This window comes from Cyprinodon tularosa, unplaced genomic scaffold (assembly GCF_016077235.1).
Source record: "Cyprinodon tularosa strain WSP-4 unplaced genomic scaffold, ASM1607723v1 ctg252, whole genome shotgun sequence".
In the NCBI taxonomy this organism is placed as follows: domain Eukaryota; kingdom Metazoa; phylum Chordata; class Actinopteri; order Cyprinodontiformes; family Cyprinodontidae; genus Cyprinodon; species Cyprinodon tularosa.
Window position 1 is genome coordinate 140,075 of NW_024038939.1, and position 20,215 is coordinate 160,289.

The 20,215-nt window shown below is 37.7% G+C and overlaps 1 protein-coding gene across 1 annotated transcript; it reads left to right on the plus strand.

Moving 5' to 3' along the window:
- On the plus strand, positions 1 to 19,453 carry LOC119785618 (adhesion G-protein coupled receptor G1-like). Its single transcript, XM_038288350.1, has 12 exons — positions 1 to 57; positions 127 to 221; positions 9,333 to 9,417; positions 11,530 to 11,658; positions 12,035 to 12,193; positions 12,276 to 12,330; positions 12,411 to 12,502; positions 15,269 to 15,387; positions 17,724 to 18,004; positions 18,091 to 18,193; positions 18,288 to 18,607; positions 18,683 to 19,453. The coding sequence occupies exons 1-12, from the start codon at positions 1 to 3 to the stop codon at positions 18,793 to 18,795; spliced, it is 1,608 nt and encodes a 535-aa protein (XP_038144278.1). The 3' UTR covers positions 18,796 to 19,453.
- The last annotated feature ends 762 nt before the right edge of the window (positions 19,454 to 20,215 follow it).

A 20,215-nucleotide genomic window follows, 5' to 3' on the forward strand; every position in this document is an offset into this window, starting at 1 on the left:
ATGGCGGCACCTGGCAGCAGTGGCCTGATGCAGCTCCTAACAATTTCAAGTGAGAAAGTACTGAAAGTTAGTTGCTATATCTAGTCCTGCTTTGTTTTGAATAATTGTCTCTGACTGTATTTTCAGATCAACAGCACCAAAAAGGTTCAACTCTGGTATAGAGCTGGTCAGATCAGTAAGTTCTCTGAAATGGGTTATTTGCATCACAAGAACATAGAGGGGTACAGTATGAAAAAAATAAACGATATAAGAAGCAGTTTATTACTGAGCTGAGAATTTAAAGTTTTAAAAACTTTGAAGCAGACACCTTTATATTTAGGACTCAAAAGTCACAGCTATTTTTTGGTCATTTCTAAAAGTAGAATGGGAGGCAGATCTTTTAACCCTATAATGCCAAATGTATCGTATTTGATACATACGGTTTCTGAAATGTTTTGCGTCTGACACCTTTTGCATAATTTAATGGTAAAAACTTTGCTCAAAATCCTATTGTACACAATCAGATATACCTGATAACAGAGGGCAGAAGACTACACAAAAAATAATCTTGACTTATCACATAGTAATAAATTATTAATATCAAAAATGTGTTTCTGTTTTTTCTTTTTACATATTTTGTTAAAAGGGCAAATAAGGAATTCAAACCAAAAAAAAAGTAATTTTCTGTTTTGTTTTATTCTTGGATCGGGCTTTAAAGGGTTAATTATCAGGCTCCTCTCCTGTGGAACCAACTACCAGTTTTAGTCCGTGAGGCAGACACCCTGTCTACTTTTAAGGCTAGGCTTAAAACTTTCCTTTTTGATAAAGCTTCTAGTTAGAGTGGCTCAGGTTATCCTGAGCTATCTCTATAGTTCTGCTGCTATAGGCTTAGACTGCTGGAGGACATAGGGACCCCTTTTTCATCATTCTGCTTCATTCAATCTCTATTCTCCCACTCTGCAGAATCTGTTAGTTCAATCTCTAACATTCTGCTCTCTCTGCTTTTTCTCATAGTAGCTTCATCTGGTCTGTTCCTGTTTGGCTGTGACTCCATCCTGGAGAGAAATATCAGCTGTGCTGCTGCCATCAACACCTTTGTTTCTAGATGTTGGAGCTTGGCCTGTTTTCCAGTGTAGTCCTGTTTCTCTGACTGTGACTAACTGGATGTGCTCTCTTCATCCTCTGACATGGGAGCTGGCTCGGAGCTCGTCTGCCTGGCTGTGTGTTTCCTGGACGGGGCCGCCTGTGGAGCTGGTTGACGGTTGCCTTTTGTATCTATGCTTCTTTTTCTATGTCTGCTTCTGTCTCCTTGAACCCCAGTGGGCCTCAGCAGATGGCCGCTCACACTGAGCCTGGTTCTGCTGGAGGTTTCTTCCTGTTCAAAGGGAGTTTTTCCTCTCCACTGTCGCTACAAGCCTGCTTAGTATGAGGGATTGCTGAAGAGTCAATGAGTCGATGCAATCAGCTGGTTTTCTTTACGACTTTGAATCAATTTGACTGGATGATCTGGTTGGATTGTCTTTGTAAAGTGCCTTGAGACGACATGTGGTGTGAATAAACTGAGCTTAATTGAATTAATTTCACCAACTTTGACTAAAACCCAGTGAGCATCGGTACAATCCAAACAAGATGAGTCTGAAACTCCCCCCTGATTGGAATGAGTTCCCAAAGCCCCTTCATGTAAGGTATGAAACATTTTTAACCACACAAGATGAAATCCATTTTTCTTAATTAATCTATCTTGAAGTTACTATAACCATGATGACTTAACTAGTAGTCTAACCCTTTCAGACTGGAGGAGGAGGAGGGTTTTAGCAGATGATGCATCACCATAGGATGTAATGGAGGCCAGTTGGGGGAAACATTTCGTTCAGTTGTGGTCTGAGGTTGTCTAAACCTGTACTAACAACCCTGGCATCTCTGACATCGCACAGGAAACTCTTGCTTATTTACCATTTCGTCTTCTTTCAATGGAACTTCACAGGCTCCACCCCACCTCAACAATAAAGTAAAAAAAAGTTGTTTTTCATCGTCTGTTTTCACATTTCTGGTCAAATTATCAAACAAGTTCAACTACTGAATTTTGAACAGATGATTTAATTTATTGAGGGGAAACTCACCAGTACCATAGATTTTTCTCCCTGACTAATTTCTACCAGTTGAATATGTCTAAAGATTTATTATCGTTTATAGTTTGCAATAAATATCAGTAAATCTGATAAATATTCTGTTGTAGCTTTATGTGAAATACAAATAGTTCCTGTAAGTTTATTACCAGCAAATTTTACAAAACTGCCAACGTTAAACTCTTTCTTTTGGCCCACCTTGGAGTTTTAGCTTTTCTGCAAATGTCAGTATTTCTTAACTGGCATGACAATCATGCAACATTTTCCAAACTTCTGCTTTTGTTTAGAAATAGACTAAACTTTGTAAGTTTAGTCACAGTTAAAAACATGTTATAGATCTAATAATTGTTTTTGAAACAAGCTGATCAAACTCGTAGCCCTTTGGCCAAACTTTGAACAACTGGAACAATATTAATGAATTCACAAAGAAATCCTCCGCATATCTATGATGAGTTATTTCCTGCTTTCTGCCGTGCGTCACCTCTCTCTGCATGTGATCAAAGCAGATGTGAAACTGGCTGCAACAAGAACCCTAAACCACGAAGAGCAGCACTGTATTTGGACCTGCTTTTGGTAGAGGCAGACATGAAGTGGATCGCTCTATATTTCATAACAATCGGCTTCTCTACAACCAAAGCCAGTGAGTACTCTGGGGATTTAATCTAAGCACCAGTTAAACTGCTTTTAGATCACTAGCTCTCAAACTTTTTTTTTTTCTCTGAGTACCTTTAAAAACTTCTGTTTGATAATCAAGAACCACTATGTTGTAAGAAACTGTCATACGTTTCCATTTTGGGGCATAAATTGTTTGAAGTGTAGACACGGCTGTTTATTATATATATATAAAATCCTATTTGTTTGTTTGTTTTCAACTCTAGCAACACACATTTTATGTTTGAACTATTCAAATGAAATTTGTATGGTAAATTGCGATCTAAAATTACTCAAGCCGATTTATGCCACATGAAGATAAAAAAAAAAATGAAAAACTGAAAGAAACTGAAAAAAATCATAATTTTGAGATTCAAAGTCATAATTTTGACTTTCTGAGTCATTATTAGGAGTTTTAACACCTAATTATGACTTTAAAAGTCGAAATTATGACTTTTTAACTCATACACTGCAAAAACGATCTAGAAAAAAGTAAAAATTTCTTAAATTAAGTGTATTCACCCTTAATTTGAGCAGGTAAGTGAGATAGTTTGCTGATGGAATTAGTCATTTTACTCTTAAAATAAGATAATTCGATAATATGCACTTGAAATAAGACAATGTAATTGTGTTTTCTTATTTTAGGTGTAAATTGACTTGTTCCATTGGCAAAATGTCTCTTTTATCTCCTCAATCCAAGAACAAATGCACTTATTTTAAGAAAAAATGACTCATCTAGATTCAGATTTTTTGCAGTGTAATCATGACTTTCTATTAGTAATTTTTTACTTTCATGTGGAGAAAATGGCCTTCCATTTGAATTATAATTGTTGCACCAAAAAAACACCAGTCTGTTTATAAATGCTCAGCAGAAATAATCCTAACTCTGCTGAAATAAAAACTGGACTGAATTATTAACAACTTTAATAGCAGCAGCTCAACACAACCATCATAGCAATAATGTTGGAGACAAGAATATTCTGTCTTCAATCTGAGATCATCGGCTTCATCTATACTGCTTTGTGTTTATATTTAATAAAGGTAATAAAGGCTTTATTGCACACTTGCGTTGTTGTAGAAGGAAGCAAGCGTGCGAAATGTTTATAGCAAAGGCAAGGCTCAACAGCGTTTGTCAGCTTACGGCCCACAGTAAGGGCTGCTGCTGGCTCCTGATGTTAAGCAGTTGCTACACATGTTCTCACTATTATGGCCTGAAGACAGTGGCTGTGTCTAATCACTATATAAAAAACACAACAACAAAAAAACAACACACAGCTTCTCAAAAACAGGGGTATGTAAGAAAGTACTAATTAGTCAGATATGGATATACATATCTATACAACATGGCACACCACAGGTTCCAGTAGATTATAACTCAAACAGGCCTTCAGTCAAGTTTAAGTCCTTAATAAAATTAAGGAAAGGCCCCAAATCCTCTCGAGAAGATACCGTTTGAATTTCTTTATATGTAATTATTTCTAGCGGCAAACTAGACAACATCTGTTTTAACCACTGAGTATCAGAGATGGGAAGTAACGAAGTACAAATACTTCATTACTGTACTCAAGTACAGTAATTCGCTACAAGCATGCTTAGTGTGAGGGATTGTATTTGAGTCAATGCAATCAACTGGTTTTCCTTAGACAGAAAACTTTGTATCAATTTGACTGTATGATCTGGTTGAACTGTAAAGTGCCTTGAGATGACATGTGTTGTGAATTTGGCGCTATATAAATAAACTGAACTGAATTGAATTGAAGTAGATTTTTCTGATATTTTTACTTTACTTTACTACTTATTATTATGGCGACTTTTTACTTCTACTCCTTACATTTTTACACAAATATCTGTACTTTCTACTCCTTACATTTTAAAAAATTGGCTCGTTACTTTAGTTTTGAATCATTTCAATGGAGTTAGCGTTATTATTTTTCACGTCATCAATACCAAATTCAATCTAATTGGATGGGAATCTACGTTGCATTTGACGCACCACTACAAGATGAATCGACAGATTCGGCGGTATTCATTGGCGGCAAATCATTGCAGCTTGGTGGCGGTGGCGTTAGCATAGTAGCATGGACGACGAGATGATTGAAAATGAACACAACGGAGATCTAGTCCTATTGGCAGACATCCATTTAAAATGTAGGCAACGGCATGAAAAAAGTGGTTTCTACTTTTACTTTGATACTTTAAGTAAATTTACAAGCCTGTACTTTGTTACTTTTACTTGAGTAAAGAAGTTTAATCAGTACTTCCACTTTAATCAGGGTATTTTTTTTACACAAGTATCTGTACTTTTAGTCAAGTACTGAAAGTGAGTACTTTTGCCATCTCTGCTGAGTAGCGTTAGGTCTCCTGATATTCTTCCAAGCTAAAGCAATGCATTTTTTTGCAACTAACGAGCTAATATCTATAAAAGTACATTTTGATTTACTAAAGTTATGTTCCCCAGGGTATAAAGCTAACAGGAACAATTTAGGATCCAGTGAGACTTGTTTTAAAATAATTTTTTCAATTATATCTTTCACCTCTATCCAAAATGCTTTCATTTGTTTGCATTCCCACATGCAGTGTATTAGAGTCCCTTTAGAATTACATTTTACACAAATATCTGGGATGTTATTGTTGTATTTATTTAAATGCGCGGGTGTAACATAGATACGCATTAGCCATTTAAATTGTAGAATTCTAAGACGGCTCTTTATGGACATTGTCAGAGTTTTAATGCAAACTTTTTCCCAATCCTGTTCACTAATGTCTGCTGATAGGTCCAAGTTCCAGTTCATAAGCTTATTATTTGAATTTCATAGTGAGTTAGAGATCAGAATATTGTTAAAGTCTGAGATGATGCCCCTCCTTGATTTATTCTGAGTCATTAACTTTTCAAGTAAGGCAAGAGGGGGCTTGTTAAGATTGTTGTGATTTGCTTTAACAAAGCTTCTTATCTGAAGAAATTAGGTGATCTTATTACTTTATAGAGCACTATATAGTGGTTATGCCATTTTAGATGAGTGTCCGAACATCTAGTCGATGAAAACGTAGTGGACTTGAAACAATGCATCTTGAAAAAGTAGTGATCATCTATGGTCACTATCAGATATATCTCAGAATGCTTCGCAGCTTTCCTCGCAAAGCATCATGGGATTTTTTGTGGTGGTGAGAAAAAACAAAGATGACGCAGGCACCATGCTGGGAGGCCGAGTTACACGACCAACAGGGGGCAAAAAGTACACTGGAAAAAATCGAAATCTAGTTTTTCTTAAAATAAGTGAATTTGTTCTTGAATTGAGGAGGTAAAAGAGACATTTTGCCAATGGAACAAGACTATTTACACTTAAAATAAGAAAACACAATTGTATTGACTTATTTCAAATGCCTTTTATCTAAATATCTAATTTTAAGAGTAAAAATACTCATTCCATTGGCAAATGATCTCATTTACCTACTCAAATTAAGGTTAAATACACTTAATTTAAGAACTTTTTACTTATTTCTGGGTCGTTTTCCAGTGTAGTCATCACACTGGAAAAAAACAAAACCTAGATAAGTAATTTTTTCTTAAAATAAGTGCATTTGTTCTTGGATTGAGGAGATAAAAGAGACATTTTGCAAATGGAACAAGACAATTTACATTTAAAATAAGGAAACACAATTGCATTGTCTTATTTCAAGTGCATATTATCTAATTATCTTATTTTAAGAGTAGAAATACCAATTCTATTGGCAAACTATCTCATTTACCTACTCAAATTAAGGGAAAATACACTTAATTTAAGACATTTTCACTTATTTCTAGATTGTTTTTGCAGTGCATCTGTCTGTTTAGTCTAAAGTCCGCCATATGGAGTCCGCTCTGTATAGTGACTGAGTGGTTAGGGGTTAGGACAGACGTTCGGACACAGCTAGTAACTTCAGAACACGTGTTGATTTCATGTGCTGTCTCCACACTGCAAAAAATCTAAATCTAGATACGTTATTTTTATCATAAAATAAGTGCATTTGTTCTTGGATTGAGGAAGTAAAAGAGATATTTTGCCAATGGAACAAGACAATTTACACTTAAAATAAGAAAACACAACTGCATTGTCTTATTTTATCCATGTATCTTATTTTAAGTGTAAAATTACTCATTCCATTGGCAAACCATCTCATTTACCTTCTCAAATTAAGAATAAATACACTTAATTTAAGACATTTTTACCTATTTCTATATCGTTTTTGCAGTGCAAAATTTCCAACAACACATAAAAAAATCCTTACACTTGAAAAATGATGTAGAAATAAGTAAAAATGTCCTAAATTAAGTGTATTTAACCTTAATTTGAGGAGGTAAATAAGTATTTTTACTTTTAAAATACGATAATTAGATAATATGTACTTGAAAGAAGACATTTCAATTGTCTTTTCTTATTTTAAGTGTAAATTGTCTTGTTCCATTGGCAAAATGGCTCCTTTACCTCCTAAATCCAAGAGCAAATGCACTTATTTTAAGAAAAAAATACTTATCTAGATTTCTTTTTTTCCTGTGTATATTTCTCTGTAGTCGTTCATTTTAAATAAAAAAGTCACCAGAGGGGTCTGAAAAGTTGTTAAATATAGCAACAAAGTATCTGATTTTGTAACCCAAATGCGTTAATGTGTGGAAATAAGACTCTTGGCACTAAAAGCTGAATAAATTACATAAGAATAAATGAAAAGGGAAGGTGTTCCAAATTAGGCCTCAACATACTACAAAATTTTAATTTTTTGTATTAAAAACATTTATAGCATGTTATTTAATACCATCAAGGGGGCTCTCATGTGACAGCACCTTAGTTACCACTGTTTGACAATGAGTGATCTATATTATTTTAGCCCAGGTTTAAATTTTAAATAAAACAAGAGTAAATAGATTAACCTTGACCCTTTATAGGGCACTCAGTAAATACTTTGAAAATCAAAATTTCAAGCCAGTAGTGTTATTGGAATCCAGGGAAAGACCTTATTACCTTCGTAACGTTAAAAAAATACGGATATTTTGATGGCAAAAATTAATGTAATAACAAAAAACACCAACTTACCCAAATATATTAAGAAAACAAAAAGTGCTTCTATAAGAAATTCATGAAAAACACTCTGAGAGTGAAAGGAACATATTTTTTGTGGTCCAACATAACCTTGATACTGACACTTACATGTTTTAGTTTATAAACCTAAATATAATTGTTAACTAGGATTATTAACTTTTTAACTTAATTTCTTAACTTTTCAGTTAGCTTTTTACCTTTTTTTCTTGACTAGTTAACTTTTTTCCTCTTAATTTCCAGTAGGTAATATCATTCAAGGACTCATCTAATTGGTCAAATGCCAAAATCAGATGTACAGCCATGTAGCAGGATCTATGCTGAATGGCTCGATATAGATCTTATGCTTCTAGACCCTGAGGGATGGGGGGGGGGGGGGGTTTAAGGCTGTCCACATTCAACACACAATCTAGAGTTTCTTTCCTACCCAAAATATTGCTAACCACACAAAAGGTTAATAAAGAGAAGCTGGGAGCTTCAATTAGCCCATTTCCTTCCAGGGGTCACTAACCTGTGGATCTGGAGCATCATGTGGTTCTTTTAACTAACCACAGTGGCTGCGTCAGCGGGAAAAAGCATTCAGAAGGAAGTGAATCATTTTAATAATAGAAAAAAAGACATGTAACTTAAGGATAAAGCAATATTTCCTTACAAACATTAAAAAGAAAGAATGTTCTTGGGGTCTGTTTCAGGGCCCGTGTCCCTCAGCGGGCTCAAAGAAAAACCTTTTTTTCTTTTTTTCTTTCTTAAAGTTGCAAACAAGTGGTAAAGACTCCATTTAATAATAATTGAACTTTATTGATCTCAGATTGGAGAAATTTACCTCTGCATTTAACCCCTCCCCGTGGGGAGCAGTGGGCTGCCATTGTGCGGCGCCCGGGGAGCAGTGTGGGGTTAGGGGTCTTGCTCAGACCAGAGTGGCAGTCTGTGGGAGTGGGGCTCGAACTCAGAACCTCAGGATTCCAAGCTCTATGCCCTGACTACTAGTCACTCCCCCTAATTCATTTGTTACATTTTGTTTTGTAAAAATAATCAAAAGTAATATATTAATATTAATAATAATTATCGTGAAGCTTCTCTAGCTGAGTTTCTTTTTCAAAGGTTAGTTCTTCTGACTTCTTACCATTTTCTGTCCTTTTTACAGAGCCTTGTCATTTAGTTCTGGATGATTGTCACAAGCTGGGCCCCATAGAATGGACCGGGTAAATGACGCCGCCGATGCCATGCTGATGGGATACATTTATTATTCTTATAATCTCGCTTCCTAAAGGCCTGTTTTTTTATTAATAAATATTGTTGCATATATATTTAATGAAAGTTATAAGTTTTTTCTTTTATTGGTTGTTTTGTTATATTTTTACCTCTGTTTAGAAACAGCTAAGAGGAGACATTTTTTCCTTAGTCATATTCTGGCCCCTGTGTGGTAACTGAGTTAAAGCTGCTATGGTTACAGTGATTATTTTACTTCCTGCTTATTTGGGTGATATATGTGAAACATTTCCTGCAGATGTTATGAGGATGAAATTACATCGTGCACTTCAAAGGGCCGTTTAACTGGCTTCATTCGTAAAGAGGTGAACTCATCAAATCAGGTAAGGTCATGATGGTCAGAGGCTGAATCTTCATTATTGTGTTGCGTATTAACCTGGTAATCCTAAACAGATTAATGGAGTCTTTATAATTATCAGGTCCTGCAGGTTTTATGGTTGCGTTTTGACTCACTTTTTGAGTCGTACATGTTGTTGTGTATTAAACATGAACATCTAAACAGGAAGAAGGCAGAACATTATGGTGGTACTGTAAGTTAAACTGGTAGAACAGGTTGATAGCAGACAGATACACCGTATACTCGCTGTATCATTCTGGTAAAGAGCTGGTAGAGTTAGATTTTAAAGGCGGGACTAACAGGGTCAGCATCATCAGGTTAAAACTAGGGATGCATGATATTGGGATTTTGGCCGATATCCGATATGCCGATATTTTAAAACTCATGTAGCCGGTAACCGATGTCGATACCGATGTTAAAGCTGGACAAAAATAAGTAGTCATTGAAAATAGCAGTTTTGTTATCCATTTCTGACACTTTGAAAAATAATATACTCAAATATATTTTCATATGCTGATATCAAATAGATTTTTAAAAACGCGGTATCGATCTATTTTACTTTCAAAATCTGGTGAAATTTCATCGTTCTGTTACAAACTCTCGTGATATTTTGCAAATTCTTGTAAGATTTTGTTAGTAAAATAGATCGATACCGCGTCAATATATCAACATATAAAAATATGGCAACATTTCATAGATTTTCGGGGGATTTCGTAGCATAACGATGACATATAGCAATATTTCATTAGTAAAAGAGATTGATATGGTGTTTTTAAATGGCAATATATCAGCATATGAAGATATTGGGATATTTTAATGGATCACTATTTTTTCCCTCGTCTTTAAAAGTTTTTAAGTCTGTAGTTTTTGAGGAAAAAGAAGTAGTAGTATTTTTTTTTGCTTTTTTAGACTTTAGAAACTCAGAAGCTGATCAAATATCGGGTTAAATATCGGTGGGGTGGCCGATGTCCGATATTCAGTTTTGAGGCCGATACCGATAGGGGGCCCATTATATCCTGCATCCCTAGTTAAAACCTATCAGATATGATTAGAAAGGATGTCACACAAAAATTCCAAGCCACGCAATTTGTGGAATTACTATCAGGAAGTCCACATGCTGCAGCCAGAGTTCTGATGAAAATTAAAAGAGAGATCACACTTCTCATGTCTTAGCTTCTCTTAAAAGACTTCCTGTTAAATCTATATTAAATTTAAAATCCTTCATTTCCTGAAGCAGGTTTAAAAAACTCAGATTCAAATCCGCAACTCTACATTAATCTAGCCTAAAGTCAGGAACTCTGAGTGTTTAGTTTCACAACGGCTGCTATCAATTAGTTCAATCAAGTTTAACTAGGTTCACTCAGTTTAGCGTGTGCACAACAAGTATGAAAAGCCATTATCAGTGAAGCACCGATTCGACGAGTCACCACGACAACAGGAAACAGGAAATGCCTATTTCACCCCAATGGAAATAGAGACTTTAATGCAGAAATGCGAAAAAATAACAAAAAAGAGAATGTGTTTAAAAGACAGAAACAGAGCTACAGCTACAAAGGAGAGGATGATGGGAAACAAGAAGATTGTTGCTCGAGTGAATGAATAAGTTCATAGGAAGTGGGCTATGGCAGGCCGTTTTTACATTTATTTAAAGCACTCCTCTCTGTTGTTCCATTTGTAGATCACTAAAATAAGATTCTTCCTAATAACTGGAATAATATGTTTCCTAAATTAAATTTTTGTAGCAGAAAGTCAAAAAATATAAAATTATACTACTAAGAATTAAGTTTTATTTATCTAAAAATGTTTACACATTTTAATTGGCCATTCGGACATTTATCAGCTTGAGTGAAAATGTATTTATGATATCCGATCATTTTTTTAATAGTTAAAATAATAAAAATGCTGACCACAGTTTTCATTAGGTCCTTAGTTCGCTTTATTTATACACGCTTGTGTCTTAAAACTGCGGTTCTATGTCCAAGCTTCTGTCCCTTTGGTCCTGGAATATTTTTGTTATTGGGACAGGGAGTATTCTTTAACATAATTGGTTTTATAAAAAAAGCTAATATATTTTCTTGTTTGTGATTCTGGTTTTAAGGTTGAAGCCGGCCCTACATTCAATCACAGGGTCCGAATTCCCTCCTCGGCTCTTCGGAGAAGCAGAAGATCAGGGTCACAGAATGATGTCGTGCTGGTTGCCTCTGTGATCAGCAGCAGTTTCTTTCAGGTGGGATCCTCTAAACCATGCATTCCCAAACTCGGTCCTGAAGGCCCTCTGTCCTGCAGGTTTTAGAGGTTTCTTTGCTCCAGCACAGCTGATTTTAATTGAAAGCTGATTAACAGGCTTTTGGTCTACTGCAATCATTATAATCAGCTGTGCTAAAGCTGGGAAACCTCTAAAACCTGCAGGACAGGGGGCCTTGAGGACCGAGTTTGGGGATGCCTATTCTAAACTATCAAGTGTTACGGACTTCACAGAGTTGTATGATCTTCCAATTTATACCTTAAATTCAATATACTGTTCCATTCTTTGTGCTAATTTGCATTTAATTTAAAATTGTGTTCTTTTAGTAGGCAACTGAGATATTTGTACTGTTTTACAGCAAAAACCTCGGAGCAGAGGAAGGGGCCTGATTCCCCAGCAGCCTGTCAGCATGCAGGAAACAGTTTTAGGGGAGCTTGTCCTGTTTTTGAAGGCTGGAACTCAGCCAGTCAGCAACCTTACAGAACCTGTCCAGTTATTCTTCAAACACGACATAGGGGTAACAAAATAAATATGATTTAAAAAAAAAATGCTGTACAGAAAACGCTTTCCTTCTGTTTAATCCCCTTCCTTTGTTTCAGGAGAAAAGTGGGAGGTGTGTGTTTTGGAAGGAGTCAGATCATATGGATGAAGCAGGTGTGTGATGTGAAAACAACTCTTCTACGTCTAAAGCAAGACATCAGCTCAGGATTTATGTTTGTTTGATTTTCTTTCAGGGAAATGGAGTACTGAGGGGTGTGAAACCACCAAAACTGATGAGGAGTTTATTTGCAGTTGTAACCATCTCAGCTTTTTTGCGGTGCTCGTGGTAAATTAGTTTTTTGTTTCAAATTGTCATGTTTGGTTTAAGGTGTCTAACCCACATGCAGAACACTCAGAGGCAGGAGAAAAGTTCAAAGATTTATTGATGAGTTTCAACACAATAAATGAACAGATCCAAAGGGAAACTTGTTTGGTCAAGAGTGGGTTCTGAAAAGCACACTGAATAATCAGATCCAGGACGGGTCACGAGTGGGTTCACTGCAGAGGGGGACAGAGGAGTTAGCGGAGGTCCAGGTATTTTGCAGGATGAGAGCGTGCAGGGCTGTACCTGTTCTGGAGTTGAGCAGAGGGACTGAGGGGGGGAACCTTGAGGGTCCAGAGGCTGTCGGCAGGCTGAGGGCTAGGCGGAGGCAGAGCTTAGTTTGAGTGCTGGCAGATCACAGATTGGGGTTTCTTCCCAGAGTCTTCTGAGAGCGGGCAGGCAGATCTTTGACAGGAATAATCCTCCAGAGTTCTTCTGAGAACGGACAGGCAGATCACCGGCAGAGAACGTCTTCAGGGTTTCAGGTTTCAGGCAGGTTCAATCTAGGAAGCAGAGAGGAGAAAACAGATCAGGTTCAGGTTTTCAGGGAGTCAGAGGTTCAGACAGGCTGGTAGGCTCAGGCTTGCTAACCGTTACTGGCAAACACTCTGGCACCGGAGAGAAGTCCTCTGCCTCCTTAAATACGGATCTCCTGATGGGCAGATGAGCGACAGGTGGTGCAATCAGCTCCGACTCCAGGAGATCTCGTACGCCCTCTGGTTGGAGAAAGTGGACAGACCTCCAGATCCCAACACAAATCAAACCATCATCCAAACTAAGCATTGGATTTCTATGCAAAACAGAGGGAGAAGGAACCAAAATATGTTTTTACGTACATACGGTGATCTAAACTTTAATATTCAGTCATTGTTTATAAAGTAAGGCACAACTGTAAAATTGAAGGAAAGTGTTTATTTACAAATCTTTTTAATTGGCTGATTCTCTGATTAACACTTTCAATACCCGGTCTGTCTATTTAGGTATGGTACAGCAACATTTTATATAGCTTTGTAGTTTCCCCTAAAACTGTTTTTTTAACTGATGTTAACTGCTTCACATGTCAGCTGATATTTAATTTAACATCCTTCGGGGGTTTACTTAATAGCTGACTTCTAGATCGAGTTACATGCATGGGATTTATAAAAGCACCCTGTTAGTGACAGTCTGTCAAACAATCTGCAAATATGTTGAAGTTTGAGTTTTTGTTGAGGAAATAGCTGTAAAAAGACAACACCTCATCCATCCATCTTCTCTCGCTTCATCCGCCAGGCAGCAGTGGGGCCGATAGTCATTGGGCAAACAGTGGGGTACAACCTGGACAGGTTGCCAGGCTTAAGGCAACAAATAGACAAACAGTGACATACAACCAGGAACACAAACAGGACAATTTATGGAAGCCAGTTAACCTGACAGTCATATTTTGGGCAGTGGAAGTAAACTGGAGAACTAACTACCCAGAAGTGTAACTGTAGAAGCAGTCGGTGATGGGGGCAACCTGTTTACATCTGTATGAGTTCTTGGGGAGATAATCAAGCGGCTAAATCCAGGTGCAAGACCTCAGCTGAAGAAAAGTTTGTCTTGAACCTGGTTGTTCTGGTTGGGTCTGCTTTGGCTCTATTGTACCTCTACCTTTTCTATAACTCATCTAAGTTGACTTCTTCTGAGCTATTTCTCTATTTGGGCTGCTATAACATTAGGCTGCTGAATCACATAGGGACCACTTTCCCTATGTGGATCCTGCTTAATTCTTAAATCCCTATTCTCCCATTCTGTGGTATTTGTCAAGTTTTACTCATTACTTTTTGCTCTCTCTGCTTTTTCTCATCATAATAGCTTCATCTGGTCTGACCCTGTTTGGCTCTTAACTCATCCTGGATTTAAACATCAGCTGTGCTGCTGATATTGACATCTCTGTATATATATTAGAGCTTGGCCTGTTTCCAGGGTAATGTTGTTTCTTTTTCTATGACTAGCAAAAGCTGCTTGGAGCTCGTCTGCCTGAGCTAGTTAACAGTTACCTTTGTTTATCTGCTTCTATCTCCTTGAACCCCAGAGGGTCGCTCTCACTGACCCTGGTTCTGCTGGAAGTTTATTACCGTTAAAAGGGAGTTTTTTCTTCTCCAATGTCGCAACATGCGTGCTCGGTGTGAGGGATTGCTAAAGAGTCAGCGACAAAATGCAACAAAGGTCTTGCCTTCCTCTAAATGCGCTTCCTGCAAGTGTCCTCAAAGACAGAGAGTTGGCCCAATTATTGCGAAACACAGAAATTCCCATATTAACCTGTAGTACCGAAGGTTAGGATGGAAAACATCACAAAAAGAGGTAAAGCCACATTGTTAGTTATGAATGCTAATCTTCTTGACATTCTATCTGTCTTACTGTCTTTATCTTACAAATAAGCTTAATAACACAGTTTTTTTTACCTCTAACATTATGCTCCCTTTTTTGAATATTTTAAAGGACACTAAGCTGCCAGGCTTTTATGCAGGGGCTAAAATCACACATGCTAATGGGAAAAAAATGAGAATGAATGTCACCATTCCCAACAAACATTATTTAATAAGTCAATCTTTTCTTATTTTTACACACTGATCGCCTTTATGACAATGACTTGTAATTAGCTTAGAGTCTAGGAGATAAAAGGCAGAACAAATGACATTGATGAAACATCTCCAAAGGACTGGTGTAGTTTGCATTTCAACTAAGCCCTATTTTTTTTTTCCTGTCCAGAATCCAAACTTAAAGGTGGATGAAAGCAGCGCCAAGACCCTCAGTTACATCACCTACGTCGGCTCAGCGCTCTCTGCCTTCTTTGCATTCGGCAGCCTGTTCATCTATGTTCATCTGCAGTAAGTTGTCCTACTTTAAATTAGACTCCATGTTTATTGCTCATGTAGGAATAAATACATTTATTTAGATTTGGTAATTTATTGAAAATCATACTTTCAAACTTCACAAATATGTTGAAGTGTGAGAGTTAGGTTTATCTTTGGTCTTCACAATGCTTTATTTTTACCAAAGCTCTAAGACACAAAGTTCTAATTGTAAGAAGAGTATTTAGGAATCATATTGTTTTTAAGAAAAATTTTATGCATTTGTAAATTTTAAAGCAGTTTCTGGATTTGCATTGAGTGTTTAACACAATTTGAGGACAGAACATGTAAAACTTTAAAGAAATCTTTCTGACTGATGAGTGAAAGTGTAAAAATGCAGAAAAATAAGGTCAACTTTGATCTCTTTTTCTATCAGGCTACTCTTATGTAATACATCCTGTTCTCAAAACCTGTTTCCCTGAAAGTTCATTTGTAGTTTAACACCTCTTATCTCCATTTTCTGTGTGTAAACAAAAATGATAAGGTAGCCAAGCCCCATCAACGTAACAGTGGGAAGGGCTCATAAGGTACCATTTAAAAAAACGTGATCCCCTTTGGATTAGGCTTTAGCTGTAGCCTTGCTCTCGTACTCGTCTTCTTCTGCTTCATCTGGGTCTGGGTTGTGGGTGCAGCAGTCTCAGCAGCCTCTCCCCAGACATTGGTGGCGCTCTCAGGCCAGCCAAGAGACATAGTTCCTCCAACATGTCCTGGGTTGTCCACTGGACCCCCACCCGGTGAGATCCTAAGGAAAAGATCCATGGGGCATTAAAAAAAAAGATGTCCAAGCCACCTGAGCGAACTCCTCTCAATGTGGAGAAGGGGCTCTACTCTGAGCCTCTACACAATAACGAAGCTCCTCCCCCCATCGCTAAAGAAATGACCGGAATGATATCAAATGTAACCCCGCTCAGCAGTTGTGCTAAACTCCGCGGGGAAAGCTCGTTTCAGCCACTTGTATCTCAGTCTTTTGGTCATGATTCAGATAAGATGACCATAGCTGAGGGTAGGAACGTAGACCATGCAGTAAATCGAGAGCTTTGCCTTTTTGCTCAGCTTCTTAACCGCATGATACAGTGCAGCGTCCACATTATAGCAGAATCCCCACCATCTATCAATCTCCCATTCCATTTCGTAAAAATTCAAAAAATATCCACTGGACTTGGTTTCCAAGATTTGAAGACGTTTCAAATGTCTGGATCCGCAGTGAGTTTGAGTCTTATACTCACTGCGGATCCAGACATTCAGTGTATTCTCATTATGAGTTCGTATGAAATCGTACGAAACGTTATGCACCGTAATTTCGTGAGTTTTGGACGTTTTTTTCATCGTCTGCGCATGTGCATCTTAAGCACCATTCAAGAACATAGAATTTAAAAAACAATTAGCCCTAACCCTGACCCTAACCCTAAGATATAAAACAGCAAGCAACGTAGTTAGAGACATGAAGAAGTGATTATTGCACTGTTTTTCCCAGTTTTACGTCCGTCCGCGGATCTGCTTTTTTTTCTTCTGTCTGCCAGCGCATGCGCATTGCGCACTGATCGGGTTTTTTGAGGAAAAACGTCCAAAACATACGAAATAGTGTGCATAACTTTTCGTACGATTTCATACGAACTGATAATGAGAATATGTTGAGACATTTCAATTGAGAAAGCTTCCTGGAGAGGTGGCGAAACGTCTTCAAATTTTGGAAACCAAGTCCAGTGGATATTTTTTTTTAATTTTTACGGAATGACTATGACCTGGATGACTGAGAACCTTCATCAGCATACTCCCATTCCATTCTTTCCTTACTCATGAGGAGAGAACTGAGGTTCGACAATCAGCCAGACTTCTCTCCAGCACCCAGGCATAGGCCCTCCTGGGAGGGCTGAGAAGTGTGAGTCCGTACTCGTGTTGTTGTGACTTGAGCCTCCAGCCTCCCCCCAGAATTTGGGAGAAACTCTCTCAGAGGAGGGAGTTGGACACTTCCCTGACCAAGGGCTCTGCCAGATATTCCCAGCACACCCTCACTACTCGCTTGAGACTACCAAGTCTTTCTGGCTTCCTCCTATTTTAGGGTATCCAACTCACCCCCAGGTAGTGATTGCTGGGCAGCTCTGTCCCTCACTTCACCCGCGTCAAAGACATGCGGCCTTCAGCTTCTCTCAAGTTAAAAGAAGATTTTCATTAACCTAAGATGCCACATTAACAAACTGCTTCAGTTCAGTAATTAGCAGATTGATCACTGATAGATTGCTTGAGGTGGCTCTACACCACAATACTCCAATTTTCAGAAAACTAATAATGCATTGCTGGCTTTTTTCCTGCAGTCGGCGGAGGCCCGAGAAGGCCCTCGGCATCCACATGCAGCTGACTGGGGCATTGCTTTGCCTCCACCTCGGCTTCCTGAGTTCAAGTTTCTGGATTTATCTGCTTAAAGAGGATCAGGGCGGCTGGGTTTGTCGAGGTCTGGGTTTCTTCTTGCACTGGTCTCTGCTGGCTACGTTTACCTGGATTGCCCTGGAAGGATTCCACCTTTATCTCCTCCTCATTAGAGTCTTTAACATCTATGTCAGTAGATACCTGCTAAAGCTCTCCATAGTGGGATGGGGTGAGTTTAGGAGTGAAGTTAAATCCGATTAACTTTGATTTTACTAATGTAGCTGAGTTTTGATCTTTCTCTTGCTGTCTCCTCAGGCTTTCCTACACTTGTTGCAGTGATTTGTGGGAGTTTAGGTGTTTATGGCAGATACACTCTGGAAATAAGGGATTCCAATAACAACACATCACCATCACAAATGTAAGAAACTACCACAGTTTACATGTGCAACCAAGATTCACTGAAACACCCCGATGACCCCAGTTTCAATGTTTTGTTAATTCTCACTGAGCAGATGCTGGATGAGCAGCGAGTTCCAACAGAGACATGTAGTCTCGTACATCACTCTGGCTTTTCTTTGCCTGACTGTGCTGTATAATACCTGCATGCTGCTGGTGGTGGTGCTTAAAGTTTGGAAGATAAGAGGTGGACAAAAGGACTATGAATGCAGCGACTGGAAGAAGACGAACAGCAACAAATGGTCCAGGTTATGGAAGGATGGTACCACAGTTCTGGGCCTTAGCTGGGTCCTTGGGTTACCATGGGGATTGGCCAGCCTCACTTATGCTACTTTATCTGGAATCTACATTTTCACCATCTTTAACTCTCTGCAAGGTCAGTATATGTGTTTAAATATCGGTATACATTGATATATGTTGGTTTAGCTAAAAAAATCAATTGTTTTTTCAGGTGTGTTTATGTTCCTGTGGGCTGTGGCTTTGTCGTGCAAGTCTCGATCGGAAATGAACTCCTCAGTCCGAGATCCTTCCACTCAGAAAATTATGACAACCAGCTTCAACTGATATTTTCTGCTAATGCAAACACAGTATTATGCCTATGTTAGGTGTTGTCTCCCTGACTATTTTCTGTGCCTTAGAGTATAACCAACAATGTTTTTTTTTTGTCATTGTTATTTTATATGATATTTCTATATGTAAAATATAGTGCTCTAAAAATTTCTTTGGCATGTATTTATTGTTTTATTTCTTATAGAATAATAAGCTAATACCATTTTTTTTCTTTACTGGATATACAAGTGGGGCAAAAAAAGTATTTCACTTGAAATCCTTTAACTGTACTTCTGGGGAGTCTGTTTGATAAATTTTATGTATTTTTTACTATTTCTTTTTTGTGTGTAATGTAATAAACCTTTAAAGCTGTTAGAAATATTTTATTTATACTCCGTTTGTGTTTTGTTCTAATAGTTGGGTTGTGTTCTAATGAACTATTATGATGTATAATGTGTGATTCATCTCTTATTAACTCTTGCTTAAGATTGTTCCAGATAAATGTCATGCAACGGATGGGTTGTGAAAGAGGCCTGAACATCCTCAATCAAATGTTTCTTCTAAACATGTGTTCTTGGAACAATTCAATTGTAAAACAACCACATGCTTTGTTTTAACATATGTGCTGAGGTTTAAAGTAAGATCATTTTGTTTCCCTTTCCCTTTAGTTAAACCTCAGCTGGTGTAATTAGGGACATCCCCTTTTCTTAAATAAATGGCAAGGAGAAAGCTGAAGACTGCAGAGTGGGATGGAGATTCGTAAACTCTGCAGTCTCTTCCTACTCTCCTCGCGAGTAACTAAATTAATTGTCTCTGTGCCTTCTTTCTTTCCCTGTATGTATGTATGATGTTTTAGGTGCTTAGACCGCACAAAAGCCTTAAGAGAACATCTTGGTTTATATTGAGGTCAACAAGGTCTTCTAAAAGCATAACTACACTTACAGGCATAAATATGAGGAATGAATGCCTTTGGTTCTGCAAAGTATTAATTTATTTTCTCCCAAATTGGAACAAAAACACTTGCCTTAAAAGCAAAGACCCCACCGCCCCATCTGGGTCCACGTCATAGCCGTATTACTCTGTTTATGAGAACTGAACAGTTTTTGACCTTTCAAACAGTTAATATCCCTGTGCAGATCAGCTGCTAAAAGTGGTTTCCTCTAAACTTTAAAACCGAATCCCTTATCTGCCACTGGGGGAATTCATTTAATTAAAGCAGCAGTTCTCCAGCGCACCGTTTTGTATATTTAAATCAAAATTACCAGTACACATGAAAATAACACTGGTTAAATTCTTACCGACTTCTTACATCTGAAGCGTTCCTCAGGCCGTATCATAGATCCAATCTTAGATTGTTCATATTCCATTTGTCCGTAAGGGTCTACAGATAAGAAGTAATCCAGCATATTTGTAATAAAATCATTACATGATGAGA

What these genes read in the sequence shown, in the direction of transcription:
- LOC119785618 (XM_038288350.1), top strand. Translation starts at nt 1, where the DNA reads ATGGCGGCACCTGGCAGCAGTGGCCTGATGCAGCTCCTAACAATTTCA. An exon ending in TAACAATTTCAAGTGAGAAA is followed by an intron (nt 58 to 126) that starts GTACTGAAAGTT and finishes CTGTATTTTCAG; the next exon opens with ATCAACAGCACCAAAAAGGT. An exon ending in AGATCATATGGATGAAGCAG is followed by an intron (nt 12,331 to 12,410) that starts GTGTGTGATGTG and finishes ATTTTCTTTCAG; the next exon opens with GGAAATGGAGTACTGAGGGG.